At 44.2% G+C, this 21,393-nt stretch overlaps 1 protein-coding gene across 1 annotated transcript; it reads left to right on the top strand.

The window, feature by feature from the left end:
- The first annotated feature begins 848 nt into the window (after window positions 1-848).
- Window positions 849-19,874, top strand: tprg1 (tumor protein p63 regulated 1). Its single transcript, XM_068743692.1, has 6 exons — window positions 849-872; window positions 1,082-1,268; window positions 2,168-2,259; window positions 8,056-8,232; window positions 17,414-17,567; window positions 19,206-19,874. The coding sequence occupies exons 2-6, from the start codon at window positions 1,092-1,094 to the stop codon at window positions 19,398-19,400; spliced, it is 795 nt and encodes a 264-aa protein (XP_068599793.1). The 5' UTR covers window positions 849-872; window positions 1,082-1,091; the 3' UTR covers window positions 19,401-19,874.
- Window positions 19,875-21,393: the final 1,519 nt, after the last annotated feature.

The raw sequence follows: 21,393 nt of genomic DNA, 5'->3' as shown, positions 1-21,393 counted from the left end.
GGAAATAGTCAATGTTCAATATAACCGAGAGTCTATCTTTAGTGTCGATTCAGAGCTGACAGGGAAGTGGCCCCCAGTGATTGACAACCACTAAATATGATACCTGCATGTAGTTATTAATGACAGACAGTCCTCAACAGAAAGCTCTTTGTGCCACTCGCCGTCTGATAATCCGGCCATCGTGGCCAAAGAGGCGTTTTAGTATTTCAGGTGTCGCTACGGCCCATTTATATATTAAGTAAATAAGTATTGTGTCAATACAGTAACTGGATTTGTGGTGCTATAATGAGCTGAAGGTATTGTATTTGTACTGTAATACATGCTACTGTGTGACTGTACTTGTACCCTAACATTCTATCTAATAAATATATTCACCATCATCATCAAGGAGCGTCATATTCGAGCAAAGACATTGATTTAACCAGTTTGTTAAAGTAACAAACACACAGACCGTTCATTACTAAAGGAGAAGAGTTTTTGTTGTTAACCCCCCCCCCCCCCCCCGACAGACTGCCTGCTTGCTGTCTGTGCGGAGCGTTTAAAAAAGGTTTCTGTTCCACCGTAAACCACAAACGTGCTTTCATTTTCAGAGAAATGAAAGCACGTTTCGTCTTTGGTCGACTTCCTCCCTGGGGTGGGGGGGTGGCAGGAGAGGGATGGACGGCTTGCTTGGAGCTCAACGTGACGAAACGCTGCCGCTGCGTCTTTGGGCGCGTTCCCTTTTACGCACGGCACCGCACGGGTCCGCGTGCCCGGCGGGGATACGCCCCGCACCTGGGGCGTAATTTAAAAGCCAGACACGGAAGAAGGAAGCTGCACCTGCTGCCTGTTTGCCCGCTGGTTCGCTCGCACCACGGCGCCCACTATTAGCGGTACGTGAAGGACTCGTTTTAACGTCGCGTTGAGTTTGACCGGTTAGCGCTCGGTCCGGATCCACGCTGGAGGTCACGTGATACGCAGAACACAGGAGTTGAACCTGCTATAGTTACCCCCGACACTTAAGACCTGGTCAAATGTACTGAGGGCGGTGCTGGTTTTACTTGATCAATAATTAATATCGGTTTATCGGTGATTTGAAAAGGTGTGGAGACATGTCGGAGGTCGTAGGGGAAGGAATGCCAAGCCCGCAGCAGCCCGGAGTCACGGAGGCCCCGGAGGAGCGGTCAGAGGAGCGGGCAGAGGAGGGCGGAGCGCCTCCCACCCAGCCAGCAGCCTCTGAGGCGACGCACCTGCAGGAGTTCAAGTTCCGGAGGTTCTTCGTGTTGAGGGTAAATATTTAAATATCTTTCTGTCACGGTGACTGATACACGTTTGTGTATCCGTGATGATAAAAAAACGAAACTAGAAAATCACTGAGAGCACAAACCTCCGCCGAGCAGCTCATTCCCCTCCTCATTGGATTTACACCGTCCACACGGTGATCTGGATCCGGATTGCATGATGGTTCACATCAGACTCCTTTATGAATTAAATGCATATTTTATAAGATGTGGTTTTTGTGACCCGGTGCCTCTTGTATAAAGTAATGGGAATATCTGGATTGTTAAATACCCAGGTGAGTATCTGGATTAGGGCTGGATTAGGGCAGGATCGATACGTTAATCCCGCGATACGATTCAATATAATTGGATACAATGACATCACTTTCTGAGGGATTTTAAAGGGACAGTGATTTTTGGTGACGTCTTGGGCCTGTTCCAGTGGCTTGGTTTGAATGAAGTGAACTCGAGGCATCAATTGCACAATGCATGGCTCTGATTGGCTGATGCTGGACAAAATGGATCAAAGATGAGGTTATTTATTCATTTCATTTATTTCGACAGTGAGTGAAAATTGTAGCTTCCAAGCTTTTGAAAGGTAAAGTGAACGATGGAGAGTTAGCATGCAGCAGGTGGCCTCTATGGCAGCTCCAGCAGCTTGATGCTAAGCATATGAGCTAGCTGCTAACCGGTCTAGCCACCGGGTTAGGCTGGACTAGCTCAGTATGAACGCTAAAGCTTTAGCCGTGCACTGAAGCATTCTTCTGTGTCTTCATGCAGGCCCTCTATTTCTGCGGGACGCTGCAGTTTTGTGTTTTGTGCTGCATGTCTGCCTCAGAAGACGAACCTTTAGCCGATTGTCCCAAAGGAATATTAGGATGTGACTCCGTGCTTTGTTGTCTCCTCAGCCTGGGACTCTGAATCAGGCCATCAGGGACATTGAGGCTTTGGTCGATAAGGAAGTAGACGGCAGCATTCTAAGCACGTGGCTGATGGCAGAGTGAGTACACAGTACTAAAGGAATACCTCATGGCGTTTTTGGGTAATGCGTCGCTTGGACCCCCGCCACCTCATTAATTCATGAACCACCACATTTCTTTTGAATCAGCAAAAGTGTCCTGACGAAGGATATCGAGCCACGTCTCTACTGCAAAGGAACTTTGAAATGTTACCATTTGTTACAACTAGAATCAAAGTTGGTGTTTTTTTCAAAGGTACATTTTAAAAGTCTGTCCACCACATCAATTCCAAAACGTGGAAAGACACAAATCCTCTGTGGCTATGAGGAAGGAATGTTCATTCATTTTCTGAACGGCTTTGCCCGTTACCGGATCGCGGGTTGCATCGGCGTGAGGAAGGATTAGAATGTGTCAGGCTTCCAGCTAACGGGAATGATGCAAGCTGAAAATGACTGAAGCAGGTTTGGTTTCATGCATCTGTATCACTTGTGTTGTTTCCGCTGCCTCGCTGGAGAGAGAGGGCGGCTACTCAAGTTCTATGCATATATCCTCGTCCAGTACGGACCCCCAGTTAACCCAAATCCCACTGTTCCCGTCCAGAACCCGACATAAATCTATCCCGAGCTGGTGACCTCTGCCTGGAACGCAGAGCAGAATGAAAACCCTGCAGGGCTTGAACCACGTGCACGTTCAGATGTCGGCTCGTATCACTTCTGCAGCGGCTTTCATTTAAAGGGCTGCACATGTGAGAATGAATAATACATACCGTTTATGCTGCTCTGTCAAACACGCATTGCTTGTCCTGCATTTGGCCTGCAGTTACCGAGGCTGAAGAAGCCGCTGTCGGATTCTTGCTACACACAAAGGAAGCATTCTAGGGTAATACAGTAGGGTGATTCTCGCGAAACCAGAAAACAAGGTGGCATGAAGCATTTTGATTATAAAACTTAATGCTATCAAAATAATGATACCATTATAGACATATCTTAATGTACTATTTGCTCATGATTTTAATTTACCATAATAAATATAAATTTTGTTGTTTTTCTTTACATTTAAGGGTAAATTTCTCATTACCGCAACATGTCCATAACTGGATTTGGGTTCTATGAGATGGAAATATTAGTAATTAAGATAAAAAAGAATAAACTTTAGTGCATGTTATACTATAAACAGTTACAGTGAAGAGACATGTGGTCTTTGAAGAATATTAGTAAAGTTAGTGAAAATAACAAGGAATAAAAATGTGTCCAAGACTCATTTTCTCATTCTCCGCAACAATTTTCAATCATTGTTTAAGTCCTCAAGAAACTTACATTTGCAAGGAATTTTGTTGGAGGGGACAGTATTGACTGTAACATTCAAGATGGCTACCTGGTAAGCAGTTATTTTTTTTTACCTCTCCGGATACAATTTCAGAGTTTGTATGTTTAAGTAGCTACACAACCTTTTGGTTCTCATTACCGAAACGTGAAGTTTTGAAGTAAAAAAAAAAAGTTATTGATTCTATTGATTATTATTATATACCCAATTATGGTCTCCCTAGCCATTTTGGTGCCCTAGGCGAGATTATGATTTTGCACCCCCCCCCCCATAACGGCAAACAATATATATATAAAACATTAATAACAACAGCCATATGACGGACCTTAAAAGTTTAATTATTCTTCAAAACAACTAGCACACGCTATACAATACAAATAATAATTAAATAAATAAACAGAAATAAAACAGGGCTACTGTTCAGATTAAGAGGAAATTGAAAGTCCTGACAGCTTCCACACAAACAATGCAAAACAGATACATAGCAAATAATTTTTCCACGATAGCTTACATTTAAAATGTTACACGACTGGACTTCCTTGCAGCAAAGGCATCGATGGTATCATCAAATGATACCTGTCTTGAAAGCTCATGATTTATGCTTATTAAAGCAAGTCCATTGAGACGCTCTTGTGACATCGTGGATCTCAGGTAAGTTTTTATAAGCTTTAGTTTGGAGAAGCTCCTCTCTGCAGCAGCAACTGTCACTGGAATAGTGAGAGCAATTCTCACGGCCACCCACATGTTGGGATAAATCTCCTTCAGTTTCTTCTCCTGTATGAAACTGAGAAGTTCCAAGGTGGTCATTTTGGGTTTTGGCAAATCTGGGAATGATGCCAGTTCCTGTTCATCCCGGTCGGACTGCTCAGTCTCTCACACGGCTTTTCCAGCTCTTCCTTGGGCAGCTGGGGGAAGTTGACAAGCACACTGAACCTTTTATCGACTTCACCCATTGTCTGTGATCTTTCCCTTAGTGACACAATGCAGACATCTACCACCATATTGAAAAAGGAAATCTTCAGTCAGTTCCTCATCAGGAGCCTCGTAGGAGAACTGTCTCTTAGTCTCTTCTGCTTAAGAACAGCTTCAACATTCATCTCCTCACCCATTTCTTTGGCAGATGCTTGTGCAGAAGCAAATCCAGTGTCTCTGTGGTTGGTAAGAGAGGCTTCAGTTTTCTTCAGATCAACTGCAACATCCATCTGCATTGTCTCTGACTGCAATAACTTGTTGACATGCTGAATTTCTGTCAGGATGTCATCCCATATCACAGTACAGACAGAGGAACGGTATGATGCAACCTCTTCAGCTAAAGACTGTGCCTCAATTTCTACCACCGGATCTGTGGTGTGGTCTCTCACTTCCTGAAGTGCATCTCTGACTTTTGCAGCCTGGTATCTCACAGCCTGTACACTGTTGATCTGACTTTCCCACCTAGTATCTGGCCAGGATTTCAGTGTTGTGTGGACATGTGTTTTTAAGATGGACCATCTCTGAGTGGAGGCAGAAAATAGTGTGAAAAGCTTCTGCAGGTAGCCAAAGTAACCACTGGCATCTGCAGAGCTTTTTGCCCATCAGCTCCCACCAGATTTACTGTGTGTGCACTGCGTGGCACAAATAAAGCTCGATTTATTATGCCGTGTTCTTCTGGCATGTACGCACATCACTGAACAGAAAGAAGTAGAGAATATCTGTAAAGACAGATAAGCCACGGTATAATGGCGTTCTACCGTCGTCTGGAGAGGGAAACTATTCCAGCTTCGACGCTGCACACGGAGATGACGCATTCAAAGGCGTCGGAGAACCATGGTGTGTTCACGAACATGGGACATGTGACAACTCACGTCAGAACGAACAATTATCGGCTGAAAACGCGTGCAACGCCAAGCTAATAATATGGGCTTTCTAACGTACGGTTATTCGTTTATTATTTTCCTTTTTTTTTTATATATATATATATATATATATATTTTTTTTCGAGGCTTGGAGTGGCGCCCCCTCCAGCAGGTGGCGCCCTAGGCAATCGCCTAGCTCGCCTATGCCTAGAGCCGGCCCTGTATGGTCTAAATATTAACGGCTAAGAATAGTTTAGCTAGCAGATCATGTACTAGCTACGTTAGCATAAACGTTCATTGTCACTCATCCACCGCAACAGTTGAGGGCCTGTTGCGGTGGAGAGATACAATGTTTCGGTAGTGATAAACAAACCAATAAAGGAGGGAAGTACTATAACTCTTGCTCAGTCTATTCAACAATCTATTTCTATCTTTCTGTGTGTCAATCTTTTTCATGAGATGTTATACTCAAGTATGGTATTTTGTTGCAGGCAAGCATCAAGTGAAAAGAAAATGGCGTCAGCGAAAGAGAGGTTGGCAAAGCATAGGGCTTTAAAGAATCTGGCAGACAGAATAGTGTTGTATGGGATCAGTATCCCAAATGCTGAATGTCTGTATGATCAACTGAAGAACAATTCATCAGTGACTCTGTTTAAAGTGTCAGAAGAGGAGATAAATACCAGCAGTGAATTGATTCCCCCCAATCTAAAAACTGTTCCTGGGACGCTGAAGATTCATCAACACACGGGAGGTGTCTTGCTTTTGTGGGGTTTATGAAATAAACATTCATTTAAAGATGGTATGTGTTTAAATGTGTCAAATATGGTTGGGTATCAGACTCATTGTCCAAAGTTAATGAAATTCTCATTTCCGAAATATTGATTCTCATTACCGCAACCTGGTCTTGTTTTCCAGATTAAGTAATTATATTATCATATTTTGTTTTAAAATATACATACTAGTTATTTAGTGACCGATACATACAAAATGTGTATGTTATCTTTTACGAAAGTAATTAAATAAACACAATTGTAAATCCTCACAAATGTTTCGGTAATGAGAATTAATAGGAAATTACATTAAATTAATGTAACTCTCTCCAGAGTTATATATAGGTTTTGGCATGAGTAATAAGAGTCTACTGTAACAATGGCCAAAAATAATAATTTTTAACCATATATTTCATGTAATGGTAAGTTGATAATTTGTTATGGGCTTCATCTAAAAAATGTCGATAAACACATAGGCAATTTTTTTTTTTAATCCTGAAAATATACGTTTTAGTTGGTTCACCCCATGATGTTATGTACAAAAAAAAAATATTCAAGGGCATGTTAAAATTTTTTATGCTTGACACCTTCTAAATCTTGATTTCATGAGAATCACCCAGTAGCGCTGCCTCTGACTGTGCCCGGTCGGGGGGGACTAATGTCAGAAAACCTTGGGAAATGTAAATCCATCTTCCTCAACCAGCTCTAGGAAGAAGCCGATTATCTTACTTCATCTATATTTTATCATCCGGACGGTTCCTCTACTATTTCTATTACTAGGCCTTAATGTTTCATTCATTATCTTTGCCAGCTGGAGTTGGAGGAGGTCGTGAGATCGCCTGCATTTGTATGCACAGTTGTGAGGAAGAATCAAAACGATGTTCCTTGAGACTCCCATTTGTAAAATCAGAGTTCTGAGCCCACTTCAGGGACTTGAGAGCAAACAGATTTTAGTTTGTCGTTTTAAAGGTGTTTCTTTCTTTTGTCGCCTAAAATTGAGAAACGTAGAAATGTTTGCGTGCATATTTTATGAACTTTGCCAAGGGGATGTTCGGCGGTTCTTTGGAGGCTTTTAAAGAACATAATTGAGCAGCAAAACTATACTTCCTCCTGCACAGCTCTGATTTTAGACTTGCACCTTGCACAAAAAGCCTCAAATGCACAGTAGCAACCCCTTTTTGCACTGTCCTCTCACGAAGAGGATGTGGCATCTACAACGAATCCTGCACCTGTATAATAATATAACTTTAGATGTAACGAATACTTTTTTGTTTTCCCGTTTCTGGTGTCTACGCTAAGATAAACGGAGTTAACAGAGTGTTCAGTGAAATCATCACTTAAATAGATCAATTTCAGAAGCACGAAGTTTGCCAGTAGGTCTGATCAGTAGAACATTAAAGTAAAAAAGTACTGCGGAAGAACTGCGTCGGTGTGAGAGGGCTCTGAAAGCGATTTCTAAGGCTCTGGGTTGCCATAGATCCGTGGTGAGACGACTTGAAACGAGTGAATCTTCCCAGAAGGAGACGACCTTCCAAAATGTCTCGAGAGCATTTTGAAGTCTCATTCAGGAAGTCACAAAAGATCCACAGGAACCAAGAGGAGGAACTGCAGGCTTCTCTTAACTCGGGGAAAGATCAGTGATCCGGAATTCCGAAGGAAGACGACGAGAACAAAAGTGGCATCCGTGGGATCGTGGCGAGACGAAGAACCCAGAAGAACCGGAACGCTCGTCTGTGGACTGACTGTTTGGAGGCCAGAGATCCTGCTTGATCTGCTGCAAGTCAAAGTATTACACCAGTATAGCAGTGTCACAGTTGCTGCTGAAGGTAGCATAATTAGCTGCTCATATAGCTACTGGTCTCCAGTTTATTCTTTCATTGACATTCCTCCTGTCCTCTGCTTCCTTCAGGGTGGACCACTGGAACAACGAGAAGGAGCGTCTCGTCCTCATCACTGACAACTCTCTGCTGGTCTTCAAATACGACTTCGTCATGTTCTGCTGCGACCACGTGCACAGGATCGCCCTGAACTTGGTGGACCGGATCTGTCACGGCTGTTTCAGCTTCCCGAAGTATTCCCTGCTCAAGTAAGTCGGCCCCGTGACGAGCCCTTCAACAGAAGGCGTGCGTCGCCGCCACGTCTCGGAAGGTTAACGGTCTCATTCACGGCGCGAGATGATAGTCGGGGAAACTTCTGGTACTTAAAACTGAAAGCCCTTCACTGATTTTTGAGTTCGGATCTCCCGTCGGTTTGAACCATTTTCAGAAAGTCTGCTTTGAAATCGCATCATGTAGCAATCTCTTAACTTATTCTCAGGGAGGGAAGTTTTGTGAAAACTTTGAAGACAATAAAAAAAAAAAAGAGAAAAAGTAACAGACAGCCATTTTTTTTTAAATAATTCCAGTGATTGGGAGAATATGCATGATTCACCAAAGAGTTTTAGGAGGAGGAGTTCATCGGGGTAAGGACTCCATGGCTGTGACTTGGAGCTGTCGCTTGACTGATTAGTGGCAAAATTAATGCAGTCCTTTCATCTAAACCTTTTAAAGATGGCTCAGGGGATAGCAAAGCGACTCGAGCTAATTTGATGAATAAAACGTAACGCGCTGTGAAGAGCTTACAGAGCGCTGCCTTTTATTGGGGGCTTTATCTCTGCACATTACTTTAAATTATACATAAAACCCTTGCAAAAGCCACCCGGGAGTGCAACAGCAAAGAGCGAAAGACTGAAGCCTCAAACATGTTTTCTCTCTCTCTCTCGCCATTCTCATCTTCGCTTCTTCCTCCATCTTTCTCCTTGTCTTCTTGCTGTCGTCTTCTTCTTTTTTTTCTGGTCTAGGTCATTGTGTCTTGTTTTTGGCAGAAACTGATAAACATTAAAGTTCATGAACATATAAAAAAAATTAATCCTTCCTCCAGCTGTAAGAGTACGCAACACCCCCCCCCCCCCCCCCCCCATCACAAAATCAATGTGAGAGAAAAGTACAGCGACTCAGACGCTTAATATTATTCTGCCGCTCCGCTATGCTAATGTTTTGGGGTTGGTAACATCTAATTTAACCTGAACGCCCTTTAAGTTAGGAAGGGCGAACTTTTGCAAACAACTAACTGTTAATTTGCATATCCAGCAGACACGAGGCTGCGCGGCCTCGTGTGAACTTCCTGTAACGCTGCTGGTCTCTTTACTCCCGTCTGGGCAGACGCGCTGTAAACTGCAGTTTGACTGCTGTGCAGCGCCGTTCCGTCCTCAGGCTGGGATTGTCCTTTTTGAAGTTTTTAACTGGAAATCGCTGCCTGATGGGATTGTTGAGACGGGAACTGTGAAGTTCCAGACCATAAAATGCTGAGCTGAGGGGAACAGGCGAACATCGTGACCATGAGCGACGCGTCTCAGATCCTCTTGTTCATGTGATCTACGTTAAGATATGAATGTGGAGTCAAGCTATTCCACATTCAGTGCTATCTGTTCCACATTCAAAGTGAAATGTCCATTAAGGCTCCAGAGGCAGCTCAGATTACGAACTAAACTGACAGTGCCGTACGCTGCCCGAGTCAGAAAGTGTCTAAACTAATGAATAATGACTTCACGAGAATAAACTTTTCCTGGTGGAGCGTGGAGGACGAGTTCAGGGGTGCCGCAGCCTGGGGGGAGACGCTCTGCCTCGGCCTGGATGCTTCTGACTGTGGTGGGTGGTATCTTTCACTCCTGTGGACCCGGTGAAGACTCCTCGCCTCACCTCGTGGGTACCATTTGTCTTCCGGGGCGGTTTTAATTACCCATCGCGGCGCCCTCTTGTCCTGGGCCGTGTGCAAGCCAGTCTGAAGGCTTCTAGCGCTCCCCTGTCCTTCCCGATCCTCCTCAAGAGTCTCTGAGCGTAGTTTGGAGCGGAGCTTTTCTTTTCTTTGATGGCATCGACAGGTCCAGCCTGACGGGGGTTCACCTGCTCCACCTCGGCACTGTCCACGCAGACGGGGGAGAGTCCTCGTCTCCGTCGGCTCATATTGGGATGATGAACAAGTCTGATATTTCATCGTCTCATGTGGAATGCTGTTATTTTGTAACTCGACACCTGTGGCTGCGTCTACACGTCTGCAGCTGACGGTTGTGATCTGACCACTGGATGTCAGTGTGCACCGTCGGTGGAGGCGTGCGGCGGCGTGGGCCGGATCCCCTCCGTCTGTTCGACGCTGCCTTGGTGACTCTGCAGCTGCTCGCGTGCATCAGCGCTGCCTGAAGCTGCAACACGTTTCACAACTCCGCCGTCAGATCAGGCGATTTTTGGCCACGTTGAGCTTACTTTATTTCATTAATGGAACTTTCCGCACTTTCTTTTGTGATGGCTAAACGGTTATGACGTGTGTTGATCTCAGATCTTTTGCTTCATCTTCTCTGTTGCCATTTCCTTAGCTTGAAATCAAAGCGCAGGTGACGGCGGTATTATAGTCTGCATGTTAAATTACACTGCCTTCATTTGTCTTTGGTGCCCTCATCAGCTGCTCCAAAACGTTGATGATGTCATTAAAAAGTGTTGAGGGAATGCCAGTGATTTTGTTTTCATCACACATTGTCCAGCTGGAGAAAAGACACCGTATACTTTGCATCTGTTGGGAAACCGTCTAGACAAAGTAATTACCCAGCGTATTCCTGTGATTTTTAATTCCTGTCTGAGAGAGTTGGGTGTGGAGGTTTGAAGAAGCCTCGCTGCAGGTTGCGTCAGCAACTGTTCATAGTTCTGAATGCTGGACGGACTCTCAGCATCCCAGCAGTCCTTTCTGGCCGCGCTCGACGTCGGAGGTACCGGTGCATCATTTGTCCCCCAACTTCAGCAACACAAATCAGCTTTAAAGACTTGAACATCCTCCTCATTGACAGGGAAAGGATTATTATTTATATTTAAGTTAAATAAATGCACTTATCTGCAGGGTGGCGATCTTTACTTGGAGTCCGGTCCTGGCTGTGGCTCAGTTTGGACCATGTTCCTTTCATTCCGCAGCTTTTGCAAACACACCTCAACAAACGTGACCGAACTGAAGCAGCGAACGCAACCAGACAGCAGAGGGCAGTCGTTGCACGGTGGCTGCATCTGCCCCGCCTCGGGTCAGCAGTCCGTCTGACTCGCGTCTGATTCACACACACACACACACACTGCATTTCAGTCCTTGATCAAATCAAGGAATTAAAACTAGACTCAAAAAAATCACAATTGAATGTTATCCTTGGGATCGATTTGGCCTCGAGCTGTTTTAAGTATAATTTGCAGCCACTGACTTTCTAAACTGTCATAGAACCATTGAACGTCCGCCAAATAACTGAACACACTGATGAACACCAAGGAAGCTGGGCCTGCCTTCTGGAGCAGATGTTCTATTTCAGATGTGAAGATGGAGGCACGAGAGGAAGATTTATATTTATGATGGAATCAGGAAGTCAAGCAGCAACGAGATTAAACAATGTTGCAGGAGAATCACGGAGCCCTTTGAGCTGTTTGATCTCCACTAGGGTGGAAACAAAGTAGCTGCATGAACGGCGCTGCTGCGGAACGTTGGACACATTCATAGTGTTTACATCTATTCACTTTCTACTGGACTACATCCTAGAACACTAGATAATAACTGTTGAAATAAGGACAGCCTGCAGCAGCAAACAGAGGCTCTCGTGAAGGTAAAAAGTCTTTCTAAGTCATATTATTCACTTTGAATTCAGCACTTTCATAGAAGAGAGAGAGAGGGAGATCTTAGTTTTTTTTTTCAAGATGAATGAATTCTAATTAGAATCTAATTCTAAAGCTTGGCCTGATGGTGGCGCTCGAGAACAGCTCATGGTTTAAGTATCAAGGGGTTATTTATGTATTCAACAAATAAACGGTGCCTGATTATAACGAATGACTGGCTTCAAAACAAACATCTAACCCAAAAACCTATTCTGGTTCTTTTTGACGTCTCCAATGTGGGACAGGACAGAGACCTGGATTAGAGAAACCCTTAATTTGTTCCTTTAATAGGTGCTTGAAAAAACCTGGCTTGAATATAAGATGTTCACTGCGTGAACTGCAACAACTTTACTCGCGCGTACTCTGCCTGCGGTACGCGTCCCATTTGAGGACGGGACGTCTCCGTCCTGTGCAGCGGCGCTGGATGGACGTTAGCCGACTTCACGCTGCTCTGAGTTGCAGCTTAACGCTGTGATGCAGCTTTACATCCCGGCAAGGACAGAAACGCGGCTGCAGAATGCAGGCCTTCGGCTCGCATGAGAAGCTGTACCTGACTGATGAAACAAAGTGCTGTGTGTGTGTGTGTGTGTGTGTGTGTGTGTGTGTGTGTGTGTGTGTGTGTGTGTGTGTGTGTGTGTGCGTGTGTGTGTAGCGAACTCCATTCTTCGTGTTGGTCTTTGTTTTCCAGCTCTGCTGCTTCAGTCCCGCTCTGTTGTCTCGCATGGATGTGATTATGGACGGCTGACAAACCTGCAGGCTCTATTGAGCAATCAAACCAGATTTGTTTGTTCACCCTGAGACAATGTGGGACGCTTGCCATGACGCACTGCACCGAGCTTCGTGTTTGTCTTGTGTGTTGACTTATGAGTCTGAAGCGGTTTGGAAGCCCGGTGAATAATGTCCGTCGGTTGCTCTTAAGCTCAGGATGCCGCGTTCACTCCATGCGTGTGTGTTTGGAACTCTCCTGCTCAGGCCAGCGGAGGGTGCAGAACGTTTTAGCCTCGCTACTTCCTCTCTTAAACTCGTGACACCAAACCTTGCCTTCTTGGGGAAACTCGGCGTGGCCCGTTTTCCTTGTTCCTTGTGATTTGGAATGGAATCGAGGTGCAGTGAAAGTCCAAACCTTCGCGCTGCCGCATCAACACAGCGAAGGCTTCCAAGGCCTCTGGCTGAAAGGCCCAGCCCTGCTCTGCCTGTTTGGGCCGGTCCCGCTCCTTGTGATAGCTTACCTGTGGAATTTACCAAAGCTTTTTAATATCCCCATTTATACAAGGGCACTAGTTGTGTTCTCCTACAAAGGCCAATGTGTACAAACATAACCCCCCCCCCCATTGCTCACTCGCTTTTACTGAAATATAATCAGTCTTTCAGTCCGGGCTTTGCTTTTGTGCCCTCGTCCTTTCTCTCTCGCTCTCTGACTCTGGAGGTACACAGTGTTCAGCGGCAGCGCTGTCATTCTCAGAGTACTTGTGTAAACAGGGATGGTGGTTGCACTATGATGCCGCCCCTCCCTGGGACCATGACATATCGGCAGATACGCAGCGATTGTTTAGCCTCAGGTGTAAAATTCTGTTTGGCAGGAAGTGCTCTTGCACAAGTTACGTGGTAAAATGAGCGCGTCACGGTGACAGGTCATTATGGAAATCAGAAGGCTGTTGGGAAATTGCCTGCATCTTGATTTATGTATGTCCTCTGTTACCTCTTTATGCAAAAAGAGGAGGATTGTTGCACAGACGCACACACACACACAGTCGTTACTGCAGCGTGCGCGGTGGCTATAACAAGCTGCACTTTATCACGACTGCTGACACTATTTATGCATGTCAGGAGCTTTAAAGCGGCAGCTTGCTATCTACAACGTCTATGCACGTTATTGAACACTAAAACATTCCCGTGTGTTTGCACATCCACACGCATAAGGAAACCTCAAAATGTATTTAATTGCTGTGCTACACGAGCATTTCTCTGTTTAAAAGCTGATCTCTCTTAACTGGAGACGACGGATTGGATGATCTCGCAGAGGACCGTCGAACAAATCCATCAGTGCATGTAGAATCCGGATAAATCAATAGAGCATTACATGATGCCATGCAATCACATTTGAAGAGAACAAGTCACGTTAAATATCATGTAGTTCAGCTCTAGTGCATATATGTATATATATATATATATATATACTAGCCCTACTATCATGGTTGAAGTAAACCAGGTCTGTGTAGGTGGTGCTAAGGCGTCCTGCCCTTCATGCTTCATCTCTGATGCCAGTATGTTTAGTTTGGGAGATCTACTCTGGAGAATGAATGGATGACTGACTGATAGGATAGAAGCATGCAGAAATAACATTGTCTCCTCTGTTGTTTTATGTCAGCAGACGAAAAGGAGAAAACTCCACCTTTTCCAAGAAGACGGGGGGGGGGGGGGATCACGCATAGACACATTTAATAAATATGATCAAAAACGTAATCCGTCTATCGGTTTTATATGATTAGGAGTTATTACCTTTGACCCAGGACTGAAGCCTGTCACTGCAGGTTCCTCTGGCTTCTGTTTTTAATCTGGGTTTTTCCCAGATTGTTTTTTTTTTCCTCTTTTGTTAAACAGGATCAGCCAATTATAAGGGCAAGCTGCAAATGCCTGAACGCCACCAGGAGTTGATTCCATGTTATTCATTCTGCTCATCATGGCGTTATTAAATAATGGCTGTTAGTCATGAACGCGATGGATAGAATTCAGCGTCGCGCTCCTCATAAGGGTTTCCCTTCTACTTATTCCATGTAGGGTGAGCGCCGTCGCTGCCTTCGTCCGGGTCTTCCGGTTCGACGGTCTGATTCTGATGGAGGTGATGCTGGATAGTATTTACTGATGAGCATGCTCATCAGACATGACTATATGGTCATTTAAAATTGAAGCGACACAAAGGCTAGGAAAAAAAACATTGCGATTGAGGTTCATTTTATTTTAAATGTTTGAATTTAATATTTTCTGTTGCACTAGACTAGTCCAAGTCCAAAGTGGGAAAAGGTTTTTTATTTATTAATTGAATGTTCAAGCTACGCCACAGAAGTTCTCTGTATAAGATGATAAAATAAAAAAATAAGGGACATCCTGGATCCGTTTTTTTCACTCATCTTTATTTTATTTTTTCAAATGTATTATAGAAGTATCGGATCGGAACTCCATATCTGTTCAAAATCAAATGACTCGGTCTCGGGGGGTGCATTAAAAAACGTACAATTTCATGTTTTATTTTTCAAACATATTTAAATTTTCTTGATTAATAAATTAATCTTATTTGGCTATACTTTACCAGAAAATGTTATTATTTTTTGCTCTAAAAGATTCTAAGAGTTCTGCTTGACTTGTAATTAGTTATGCGAAGTCTCACTTCACGGTTTCAGGGTGTTGCGAAATTTAATAAATTCCCTCTTGAGTCATCGTCGGCTGGGTGTGAAGACTCAAAGTTCAGCGCTCGGCAGACTCCTGCAGCCCACTCATCTCCAGCATCCCAAACATCAACCTGCAGCTGATGACAGCAGGGCTCTGCTTACTGGAAGAGGAATGCATGGAATAAAACTGACACTTTCCTTTTCAATATTCATCATTTCAAAAACAAGAGAGCATTGAAAACTTGGTGAAGCCCTTTAAGGGAAATTTCAGTTAATCATGAAAGACAAACAAGCGATCTCACTCTCGCATTCATGCCTATAGGCAATTCACCTCTATTGCATGTTATTGGTGTTGGGAGGAAGCTGGAGAACCCGGAGAGAACCCACGCACACACAGGAAGAACATGCAAAGTTCACTGTGTACTGTATCTATTACTATGCACCGTTAGTACTACTGACTTATTGAATTATTTTGCAGGATGCTTTGTCTAAGTAAAGCTGCAACGGCGTGTGAAATCCTTGTGAACAGTAGCACAGATGTCACACTTGTTTGATGGGCAAACAGTAAAACACAGAATTGTAACGCTTTTCACAGCAGATCAACTCTGGCTTCAGTTCCCAAGTGGGATCTGCACGAGTACTGATGTCTTTTGTCGACCGACAACGGCTACGACCCCGGGGTACTTTCATTAAAACCTACGGTATTTAGTTTAAAACGGCGATAGAGGGTGTGATGAGCACGCTGCAGATTACATCTAAAATCTGTAAACATCAGATTCTCCTCATGCTTGCCCCGAGGACAGATTACTGGCATTTTCTTTAAACATCAGAAGGTAGCTATACATTTTTTCAGGTGTAGCTCTCATGAATGTGCGGACCTGTTTCCAAGGCCGGCCCACTCAAAGGTTTCTGGTCTGCTTTCATGACTCTCTGTGGCTGATGTGTTTTTTTAACTTAGACGTAATTACAGTAACTTTGATCGTATGTAAAAACCACGTCACGTTTTCCCAGGAGGCTAAATGGATACGAGTTTGGGCTGAAACTGGATTTCTGCAGCGCAAGCTTGATCTACTGATAAATGTGACATGGTTTTTAGTTCAAGAATAAACGGTCAGCATTTACATGAAATCCTTTATAAAAATGCTAAATGCTAAATACTCTTTTCTTCTCCTCCCAATGAACATGAATGTTTTGGGCTCAGTTCAGCCAACTTTGTTGAGCTCTTTTCTGAAGGACTAAACATAATGTATTTTAACTGATTTATTCAGGCATCTCACCTCAGCGGGGGGGGGATTGAAGTCTCTTCGGTCAATGGCAATTGTTCGCTTCAGCTCATTCCAGCAGCGTTGGACTCCCTCCTTGGTTTTTCTTCCTGAGGAAGCTTCGTGAATTAAACACGGCGGTCTGCTCCGCCGCTGCTGGTGTGATTCTAATCAGGGTGAAGGGGGGTTACAGCACAGTGTTTAGATATAAAACGTGAAACGCTAACCAAAACAATTATTGGGGCCTTTCCGTTTAGGAGTTTGCATGTTCTCCACGTGTCTGCGTGGGTTCTCTGCGGGTTCTCCGGCTTCCTTCCACCACCGAAAACATGCAAATTAGGTGAATTGCTTACCCTAAATTGTCCGTAGGTGTGAGTGTGTGTGTGAATGATTGTCTGCGTGGCCCTGCGATGACCTGGCGGCTTGTCCAGGGTGTACCCCCGCCTCTCGCCCGTATAGTCAGCTGGGATAGGCTCCGGCACGACCCCCGACCCGTTTAGGGATGAAGTGGTAGAGAAGATGTATGGATGAAGATGGAACGCTGCCCACTAGTGGTCAGGGGCTTAAATGCGATGTAAAAATGAGCCACCGTACGTTAAACAAGGTTTTGAATATTGCGATGGCATGATTGAAGAAAATACTGTGTTCATTAAAACGAAACAGCCATGGCGCAGAAGAGCAGTTTGTTTTCAGCACCATTGTCACTTCTGGATGAAGCCTGAGGTGAAGCCGTAGGTGAAAACAGCTCTGTAATTGTCACACAACAGGTAGCAGGTTGCACAGCCTGCATGTTGTTGTTCGTCAGGACGTGGCCAGAGGCAATATATCACAATATATCACAATATATCATGCCTACTGAAAGGGACTGATCTGGTTGGAGTCACTGACACATTCGTATGTGTGTTCAGGAGAGATGGGGAGGGGATGAGGATCTTCTGGGACCGGCTGAGGGAGCCCTCCTTTACATCCAGGTGGAACCCCTTCGCCATCGACTACCCCTTCATCAGCTTCACCCACCACCCTGTGAGGGACGCCAGTGAAAGGTTTGCCGCGCTCTGCGACGTAAGTGGATCAGCATGGTGAGGTTTAATACAATCATTTTATCCCGTCTATTTAATGGTGAAGATCCACGCAAAAAAGGTGTGGGCTTGTTTGCATACATTTATAATATCAGATATTTATTAGAGATAAATGTTTTTACACTCAATAGACAGATGTCACATTTAACGGCTTTTAGATGGAGCTGCCAGGGAACAGGGCTAGAGGTAAGATACGTGGACGTAGTGAGGGAGGACATGAGAGTGGCTGGTGTTGGGGAGGGCGATGCAAAGGACAGGGTGAAGTGGAGAAGGTTGATTTGCTGTGATGACCGCTCACGGGACAAGAAGAAAGTACAACAGTAGTAGCCTCTGTTTTAAAGTCACATTTCTCAGATCTTATTAAAACTGCTTGTGGGCTTAAATCTCTGGAAATATTTGCTAATATTTAATTATATGCCTGAACCAGGTGGAGGTGTGTCCCCCCAGAGTCCTGGAGACACAGAACTATAAGAGTGCATTGAGCTTCATCATTGCATCAAATGAGTCATACCCATTGTAACTGTGTCAGAGACATTCTTGTAGCATCTGTGGTTTGCAACAGAATAAAATACTTGGGACGCGTGAGACTAATGATCAGATATAATGAATAAAACCAGCACTCAAACTACTTATTAGTTTCACGTTTGACACTCTTGTCCTTACAAATTAATATTTCACGTATGAAAATAAACTAAATATGGATCTTGTAAAAATGAGTGAAATCCCGATGAGTAGTTGACGTCCTGCGAGGTGTGATGACACTGTCGCACTGTGCACGGCTGTTTCATTGTAAAGTAGGAGAGAGGTGTAATTACACATATTTCTATAATTACACCTCTTGGCCTTGTGGGACAAAAACATACTCTAGTAATTGGTTTAGTGATTACAGTAGAGGGTTTTAATACATTTGGAAATCAAACTATTCAACACCCATTCTGTGCTAGTTTTATATTAGTTGCCGTCTGTTTTTATTCACCACATCAAGTAACAACAGATGACTGTCAACAGGCAGTTCGAGGGTTTTTGCCAATTCTAAAACAATATGCTACAATATGCCCTTTACCCTGTCGTTTGCACCGTCCTCCCCAACACCAGCCACTCTCATGTCCTCCCTCACTACGTCCATGTATCTTCTCCTGGGTCGACCTCTAGCCCTGTTCCCTGGCAGTTCCATCCTCAGCATCCTTCTACCGATATAGTCCCTGTCTCTCCTCTGGACATGTCCAAACCATCAAAGTCTGGTCTCTCTGACCTTGTCTCCAAAACGTCTCACCGTCACTGTCCCTCTTCTTTCCTCATTGCTAATCCTGTCCAACCTGGTCACTCCCAAAGAGAACCTCAGCATACTCTGCTGCCCCCAAAACTGTAACCCTTTAAATGCGTCTCAGATTATTTCCCAGAATCATCACATTGTAGCCTTTTTTCAATCCACACACATCAACTTTGAGGCCGAAATGTTCCCTAGTTTCGTAAAATATCCAAGTCGCTAATAGGCGTCATGATAAAGAGATAATCGCCGTTGTTCACGTCGCCTGTCAGTGTTACGGCTGATCAGTGTATCGAGCTTGTTACGAAGTTTCAATCAGTTTGACACTCACCTGGAACTCCCTCTGGCCTACAGATTGACACATTTCGTGAGCAGCTCGAGGAAGCAGCACAGAAAGCACACGCCTTGAAGCCAGTTCCCGGGAAGGCCAACGGCGTCCTGGTACTGAATCAGAACATTCCAGTCGAGATTTATGTGGGTGTCATGTCTTTCTTCGGGAACCAGAACAAGCTGGGGTACTGCATGGCTCGAGGAGGCCTAGGGTTCTAACCCTTCCACGTTGTCCTGTAGTTTTATTGATGTTCGCATGGTTTGCTTGTTTGTTTGTTTTTTTACATGTTCTGCAACATTGATTGCCAGGATTTCTGCTTTAAATAACTTCCCCCACCCCATCCCCCTACTTATTACCAGTGTGTGGAGTCTAAGTACTCAGAAATTTCTACATTTCAACACCGCTCTCCACTGGATGATGGATCCCCGCTGCTCTCAAGGAGCTTTGTATTTGCTCCTCAGTGATATGGTAATTCAATGCTTTCGCAATGGGACTCCTTTCTCCCCCCCCCCCCCAGTGTCTCTGCTTAAAGCTCTTCCCCATGCCCCTCAGAGATTTACTTGAGCATTGGGGGGCACACGCGTCGGTTTAATTTGATCATTTGTTCTGTATTTTTTACAGTGCATACAGTGTTGGTATTTGATTTACTCTGTCCTGCCTTGTGTTGGAATCCTCTTTTTAGTCACAGAAAATAAAATAGGAACGTTTAAAAATATACACGTGTCAGTCTCTTTATTTCTAGTGATGTAAAATATGCAGCTGGTTCTTGCAGATTCATGTTAGCTGGTTTCGTGCCCTTAAACGGCACGTTACACTAGCATGGCCTTGTGCGTAATTTGTGTTGCGCTACTGAACAACAGCTGTACTAAAAGTGACGAGTTATTCTTTTGCTCAGATGTTTATGGGGTGGGTGCCTATCCTTACCAGGAGGGGGCAGCACCCATTACGTAGTTTCAGACGTCAAGCAATTAATGAGTAAATGCTAAAATCATTCCATCTCGCAATGGTAAAGAAAGTGACAGAAATTTGTGGCGCTGTCGCTGCTTCTTCAAAATCTGCCCTGCTACATACGGGCACCAGTTGATTTGTACGGCTCTAATGGGTCCTGAGTACGTCTGGCAGTGAAAGGGGGTTGACAGGTATGTTGTGCTATCCTTCTGGCAGGCAGACAATAAAACCACACTGGGAAAAAAAAATAAAAAATCCTCAACGGTGGAGGAAACAATGCATTATTACTCACAAAAAAGGAGGGAAGAGCAAACCGTAACACGATTATGAATCAGAATAAAAACAGTCACGTAAAGGTGGGCTGTTCTCAGGCCAGCATGCGACTGGCTGATCCACCTGGAGTAATTAAAACGGCTAAACAGAGACGTTAAGAACAGAATTTAAAACACTGAATGTTTAGTCCTAGTAAAATATTGACTATGAATAGTGAAACAATTAAATCTCTGAAAACGTGAAATCGTACACTGGTCTTCCAAATTGACACGTATGAGAAAGCTGCGCAGCTAAAGCCTGCAGCATTCAGTCTCTCCGGAGGTTGAGTCTTCCGGAAACGAGGTTAAGCAGGTGTCTTCTCAGGAATACATTCAGCTGTTATTGCGCCAGTTAAAGTATATGGTTAAGTTCAGCACCTTCAGTATCGCGTGTCACAACCTTAGGGTTTGGGGGGTTAACGTGTCTCCTCCCGGAATGAGGACGTGTCTCTAATCCTGCTGTGGCCCCGAGCAAAGCGCCTCATTCGTATTTCAAACTGCTAAACTTGTTCAGGAAAATAGGATTATCTCCCAGATGCCGGTAGATGTGCCCCCATAGTTATGCTGTCCAGCCTCTCGGGGGAATGTTTTAACGTTGAAGTCGCCCTGCGAGTCAGAGGGCTTTATTTGTTTGGTTTCTATGGATTACGTTTGTACCTATAATCATTTACTCTTTATTCGCTGTGACTGTCTTGGCTGCAGGTAAAACCTCTGAGCAGCGGCGTGACAAACCTGCACAAAGAGCTGCGTCCCAAATCGTTCGACATAATGCAGGACTTCCTGAGATGTAATGTTGGTGATTATGTTGTTTGCTGCTCAGACAATGCAATTTGCAAGTTATGTCGTGTTTGAAATGCCCTTAAATGAAATTCCAATCTTCCCTTTTTTTTTATTATCAACATGTCGATGATTATGAAGTGTTATTATATTTTTGAGCCTTAATTCTCCCGAA

This window comes from Brachionichthys hirsutus, chromosome 9, assembly GCF_040956055.1.
Source record: "Brachionichthys hirsutus isolate HB-005 chromosome 9, CSIRO-AGI_Bhir_v1, whole genome shotgun sequence".
Lineage (NCBI taxonomy): Eukaryota > Metazoa > Chordata > Actinopteri > Lophiiformes > Brachionichthyidae > Brachionichthys > Brachionichthys hirsutus.
This window is presented reverse-complemented; position numbering and strand designations above follow the sequence as displayed.

Excerpts from the sequence above, each read along its gene's own strand:
- tprg1 (XM_068743692.1), top strand. The coding sequence starts at position 1,092 with ATGTCGGAGGTCGTAGGGGAAGGAATGCCAAGCCCGCAGCAGCCCGGA. Across the intron at positions 1,269-2,167 it reads GGAGGTTCTTCGTGTTGAGG|CCTGGGACTCTGAATCAGGC; the intron begins GTAAATATTTAA and ends TTGTCTCCTCAG. Across the intron at positions 17,568-19,205 it reads GGTTTGCCGCGCTCTGCGAC|ATTGACACATTTCGTGAGCA; the intron begins GTAAGTGGATCA and ends TCTGGCCTACAG.